We start from the raw sequence: 6,000 nt of genomic DNA, 5'->3' as shown, positions 1-6,000 counted from the left end.
CTAAATCGAATTTTAGCGCAAAAACAAAAAAAAGAAAAAGCAAAGGATACTTTTACCCCCCAATGGGTTTTGTCCCACGTGAATGGGATTCTTCCTCTTTGATGATAATAAGAACAGAAAAAGTATGTGGTGCCACGAATTGCCCTTTGGCAATAAGAAGAAAGCATCAAAAGTTAGCTTTGCCGAAGGCAATTTTTATGGAATAAAACCGTCACACTTTTTTGTGTGGAGAAAAGGAATCCAACCAACCTGAACCGGATCCGAAGCATTCACTAAAAACAATCAAACTTTTCTACTAAGGTTATTGTAGCTTTAACCTTAAAAGTTATATGCTGAGAGATAAAGTGTTCCCAACTAATTTAAGGTGAAAGTAGTTGTGCCATTTACCCCTTTATGATAGATGGGTCAGTTTGTTTCACCAAAAATTTGCCATACCCTTGCTTAGTAATCACAGTAGCAGCAAGCACATATAATGATTTAGCCAAACCGCTAAACCCTTTCACTGTGCCTCCAGTTCAACTCTTAACAACAGTTTCATGGCATTCATTTTCCGTGTTGTTCCTAATATTCCTCAAAAGCGTGGATAAGGTGGTGATCAACTGTGACTAGTACTTAAGATGAAAAGTAATTTGCATTATGTCAAACAACAGATTAGTAATCTTGAATTGTAATTTGCAACTAAATAGTTAAATCTTTGATGTAGATGATACAAATATACAATGCTATGTGCATAGCTCTAGAAAATCAATTGTAATATTTATTTCCAGTCAGAATCTAAAGCTGAAGTTTTGATTTACCAGACCTCCTTCCACGCATCTGCAATGCATCATAGTGACCAAAACCATGGTAGAGAACTCTGATTGGATTTTCCGTGCCATATTCTTGGCCATACTCTGCAATGGCAATCAAGCCACCAGCACCCTTGTCGTACATGTAGACTGTGATTGGCATCCTGTTTTCATCAGTCATAGGTATATTTATTCATTGATTGATTTAAATAAGGAACACAGAAAAGTAAAATCTGCCATGCAATGCATCATGAAAAGGTTCTTTTAAATGCTCATATATACTAGGAGAAAATATATGTATTATATAGTAATGTTCACAATTCTATGCATTAAATTTGTTTGGTCAAGGAAACAGACGCCTGCTTATACCATGCTCAATAAACACACATAGACAAAGACTTACTGTAGAACATGAGAAGCCATGAACAGTTCAGGTTCACCTCCCCACACATGTGGCTTCCTTATTTGTGATACATAGGCATCAAAATTTCCCTCAACAAACCTGTTCGCATTGTTAAGACGTGAGATACTTGTTTGAAGAAAAAATCAAACCTAAGGGTGTGTTTGTTTTGAAGTAAAAGCTTTTCCAGAAAACATGTTCAAGACATAATGGTGTTTGGATGACTGAAAATGAAATTGTAAGGGAGAAAGTTTCACAGGTCAACGGGTAAAAGACCTGTTGACTCCGGAAATTGTCTTACGCCCTTTGGAAATTGTCTTGCGCTTTCAAGGAGCATAAGACAATTTCCACCATGCTAAAAAAGACATGTTAAAAAAAAAAAAAAAACTCCAGCCCTAAAGCCCTAAGTCCTCAGCTGTGTCATCCCTAGCCTTTGACATGATTTCAACTTTTTATTTCCTTTAAAATAATAAACGGCATCTTTTATTTCCTTCAAAATAAAACGGTACTTAAACGTTTGGGGCAAATATTTTCCAAAAGATGATACAAACAACAGAAAATATTTTCGACAATTTATCCAAACCATAGAAAATATTAAATTTTCTTGTAAAATATATTACACAGAAAAAAATTTCCTTCAACAACTTATTTTACGGTTACCAAACAAACCCTAAATAAAGCAATTTCTTCCCTTGATAATATGAGTGTCATCTGCTTTTGACCAAAGGGCATGACAAGTATTTTTCATTTACAAAGTTAATTAATTCATGCTCTTCTGAGGAGTAACCTGCTTGGTTACTATATTCAAGTTTGCTAAGCAAGGTCGCATCATGAATAAGACAACCATAAAAATACTTAGAAGTTCTTCATCTCAGAAGGGGCATCATTAAACTGAAAATTAACTTTAATGAGTTACCTACATGACTCCTGTCAATGATTTCTTTCTTTCATTTCATAGTATTTAACAATAGATAGACAATTCTGCTGGCAACAAAATAGCTGAGAGCAAAAGGGACAATGAAATGAGTCTAAATGTTGACAAAATCAAACAAACTTAAACCTCAGAAGACTTACCATTCTGTTTCTTTTCTTCTTTTGATGAACTCATCTGCAACCTGAAAAATTTAATATAATATGAGAAAAATCAGGGGGAGCAACAGTTACAAATATTGCAGAAAACACAAGCCTGCATTATGCATAACAAAAAAGATCTGTCAGTGCCACTAGATAAGGAATTATCACAGAAGATGTATTTTGTAAAGAAACCAGCATCACTTTGGACTCAGTAAAATGCAAACTTAGCACATGCAAGTTGTAAAAAGGCATATTCTACTTGTGATTGGTGTACTGCTCTTTCTACAAGTACTTTTAATCAGTACACCAATCACAAGTAAAATATGCTTTTTATAAAACAAAAAAAAAAAAGTAAAATGATTATGGAAGCAGATTAAGAATATACTTTAGCCCGTAAGTCATCTGCTAATTCTCTCTGAACGTGCTCACTTGGAGCTGATTTCCCAGACCTTAAACAAGCTCCATGAGCCACAGAACGGAACATACATCTTCCATCTCCAGGTATTCCTGCACAATGTAGGGCTCAGGGAAGTGACTAAACTAATACCTCCAATTTAAATTTAATAACTAGGCATAAGTACTTTCAGAACTGGGCCATATGAGTACTAGGGTGTAATCTGCCACTCACCAATAACAGAATAGTCAGTATAGACTTTCTTCCCATGAGAGAATTTAGCATGAGAAGACTCACAGTCATCTTGCTTATCCTCCTTTGCCCCAGCAGCTTCTGCATGTACTGGTTCAGAACTTGAATAACAAACCAACAAACCAAAAACTAAGCCAACAGAGGCACAACCTTGAGACCAGGATATAGGTCCTGCAGTGCATTTGAATTTCTGAAGTGTTCCTTGTTTGGGTAGCAAAAACTTCATTTTCATACTTTGGCCACGCCAAGAAATTTCAAGCTGTCTTTTCTGTTTTGTTTTATCACTAATTGATTCCTTAACTACTAGTGACTGCAATTTCCTACTTCGCCTGGATGAGCGAAAGCAGCCTGCTTGAAATGCTCGGTAGCCAACAGCAGGTGAACCAGATGTTGTATAGGAAACAGAAAGATCAGTATATTTTGTCTTGGGATGTCCTGAGTATGAAAAATAATAGCATGAACTAGATGGCTGACAGGAAATGACACTGCAGAGACTGCTCCCCATGTGGCCCCTCAAGTGGACAACATTCTTTGCACATGTGCTGATAGGAGAACAAACCATCATGTTGGAATAACCTGATGAACAAACACAGTACAGAGAGCTAAATACCCAATAATCAATAACCATAAATGTCAAAGTTATACCACCAAACAATTAGCTGACTCAAACAATAATAATTGATTTCAAATCAAGTTGCATTTTTTTCATTACATAGAGATCATAGGTAGGTATCAGCCAAATCAAGGAATGATAAAGCTCAAACCATCAGGCAGGAGTATAAGTAGGTCAAATAAGTAAGAAGTACTTGTATTTCAATACCTTGACCTGCAGTTTTGTCTTGGCAATTAGGGATAATGGTTTGGTCATTGCTTCTTAGAGAGAAGCTGTGATAATGAGCGCTAATGAAAATAGTATCATTGATACCTATTACTTCATGAAAATTTGTTTCTTAGAGTTGCTTCTATAGTGTTTGAGGCAATAGCCTAATACCAGTCACATCTTACCTCCAAAGGGCGGTCCAAAGTGTTAATCCCCTCCCTCCCTGTCCCCAACTTAACAAATCACTAGAATAATTATTCTTATTATTATTTTTTTGAATAGTAATAATTATTCTTATTATTATCTATATAAAAGCAGTACAAGAGACTACTCTATCTTATTACATACAGACAACAGAGTTATCTCAGAAATAAAAATGAAGCAACTTCATTTTGTGTTAGCTCAATTGTTGTCCTAACCTCATTCTCGGCCATAAGATTCATGGCAACCTGAACGGGCCAAGCCAAAGAACGAATTAGGTTGACTGTTGAGTTTGGAATGTTCAATTCTCAGTTTGAAGATCTGAACTGAATGTTAGCTTTAAAATTTCATGTCAATCTGAGAACCCTGGCCAAAAATCATATTAGGTTCATTGTCAAGTCAAGCCTCCTTTATACCACTCAATACCATGTCAGAATAACTAAAGAAAAATTTTCCCATAAAAGAAAAGAAAGTGTTTACTTAGAGAAAGTTAAGATACCAAGCAATTAGCAAAACATCAAGAAGCAAAACAGAAGAACAGGATGATCATTTCACTTTCTTTCACGCTACTTTCAACCGCTAAAGTTTCTTTAAGTCATATCCCTAGAGGCTAGATGTGGAGAACTTAACACAACATAAATTTATTCAATTTGATATCATATATGAATATTACCATCCTTTTGCCACATTCATGCTTATTGCTCTCTTAGCATCTTATGGAAACAACCTAGACCGGCACGATTCTCCTATTATTACCAATGCTGATTCTATTATTGCATGATTAAATCGACCATATTATCACCTAAACAACTAACAACCAGGTTTGCACTCTCTTTTTCTGGTTTTCCTTGTTTCCCCTTAATTGCATCATGGGTTTTTTTTTTTTTTTTTTGTAATTATTTGATATCTATCCACAATATAAATAGCAGAAATGTCCAAAAATAAACAAGAGAGACCGGATTAAATAAGATTAGATAAAATGCAGCAATAATCAGAAAGTATAGTTAAAATTTGTGAGAATATAAACAAATTAGAAACGAAAACGTTACATTTTAATCGCTTAGCATATAAATTGGAAAAAAAAAAAGAAAAAGAAAATGCTGAGTAGAGAAAAGAAAGCTGAAATGCGAACCTGTTGAATTGAGAAAAAGGGAAAATGATAAAAGAAACGGAAGAAATGGGAAAAGGAAATATAAATGATCGTGAAAGGAATGTAAAAGAAAAGAGAAGAGAAAGCAAAGAATGAATTACTTGGGAATAAGAGAGAATTGCACTTTTCGGTATACACAAGCAATGGATTTTTTGGCTTCTCTTTCTAAAACTTGTTTCGATTCATTTTTGGATTTTGGATTCTCAGATACGCTCACGTTTCTCTCTTTCGATTAAGCGACAGTGGTAGCCTTCAAGGCTTAATACGGTGAGGGTAGGGATTCCAGTCTTCTCTGGATTTAATCTCTTTCTCGAATCATACTTAACTTTTAAATAGTTTTTATTTACATTATCTATCTCACGGGCCGAAACTTACCGGTACATGTTCTCGTGCAGAGGACATGTCTTTTAAATATATTTTTTTAATAATATGAGATTCGTATCTTTTAAATTATTAAATATAAAAGAATTAATATTTATAAAAAATTTAATAAAAATTTTAAATTTTATTTTAAATTAAATATATATATGACTAAATAAACTAACGCATCATAATCATAAAAAATAACAATACGATCATATTGTATTTTTTTTACCGTTACATTAATAGTCATATGAATATAAAATAATAAATAATATTTTTATTAATATTATTAATTAATTATAAAATATTAATCTGATAAAAATAAAAATATAAAAATTTAATTAAACATAATAAAAAATTAAGATTTATGTAACTTTTTAAAAAAGTTTAGAAAATTTTTTAAATATTATGTTTTTTTCTTTATTATTTGAATTAAACTGAATTAATTATAGATTCTAATGATTTGATATAAAAATTGTGATAGCAGCATAGTTTTGAAAGGGCGTACGCGTACGCAGGACATAGCGTGTCAGATGTGGAAAAGTTAATTAAATCCAA

At 33.4% G+C, this 6,000-nt stretch overlaps 1 protein-coding gene across 5 annotated transcripts; it reads right to left on the bottom strand.

Moving 5' to 3' along the window:
- Nucleotides 1-612: 612 nt before the first annotated feature.
- Nucleotides 613-5,421, bottom strand: LOC18599048 (Cysteine proteinases superfamily protein). 5 transcript variants are annotated; one of them, XM_007028852.3, is made up of 7 exons: nucleotides 5,181-5,417; nucleotides 4,148-4,295; nucleotides 2,891-3,484; nucleotides 2,648-2,769; nucleotides 2,263-2,303; nucleotides 1,192-1,290; nucleotides 613-952 (listed from the first exon to the last, which is right to left on the bottom strand). In XM_007028852.3, the coding sequence occupies exons 3-7, from the start codon at nucleotides 3,471-3,473 to the stop codon at nucleotides 775-777; spliced, it is 1,023 nt and encodes a 340-aa protein (XP_007028914.3). In that variant the 5' UTR covers nucleotides 3,474-3,484; nucleotides 4,148-4,295; nucleotides 5,181-5,417; the 3' UTR covers nucleotides 613-774. The 5 variants fall into 5 exon arrangements, with proteins under 5 accessions (XP_007028914.3, XP_017976616.2, XP_017976615.2 ...); XM_018121127.2 differs by lacking the exon at nucleotides 4,148-4,295 and having other exon boundaries at nucleotides 2,891-2,989; nucleotides 3,059-3,484; nucleotides 5,181-5,415; XM_018121126.2 differs by lacking the exon at nucleotides 4,148-4,295 and having other exon boundaries at nucleotides 5,062-5,417.
- Nucleotides 5,422-6,000: the final 579 nt, after the last annotated feature.

This window comes from Theobroma cacao, chromosome 5 (assembly GCF_053813885.1).
Source record: "Theobroma cacao isolate CCN51 chromosome 5, ASM5381388v1, whole genome shotgun sequence".
Lineage (NCBI taxonomy): Eukaryota > Viridiplantae > Streptophyta > Magnoliopsida > Malvales > Malvaceae > Theobroma > Theobroma cacao.
This window is presented reverse-complemented; position numbering and strand designations above follow the sequence as displayed.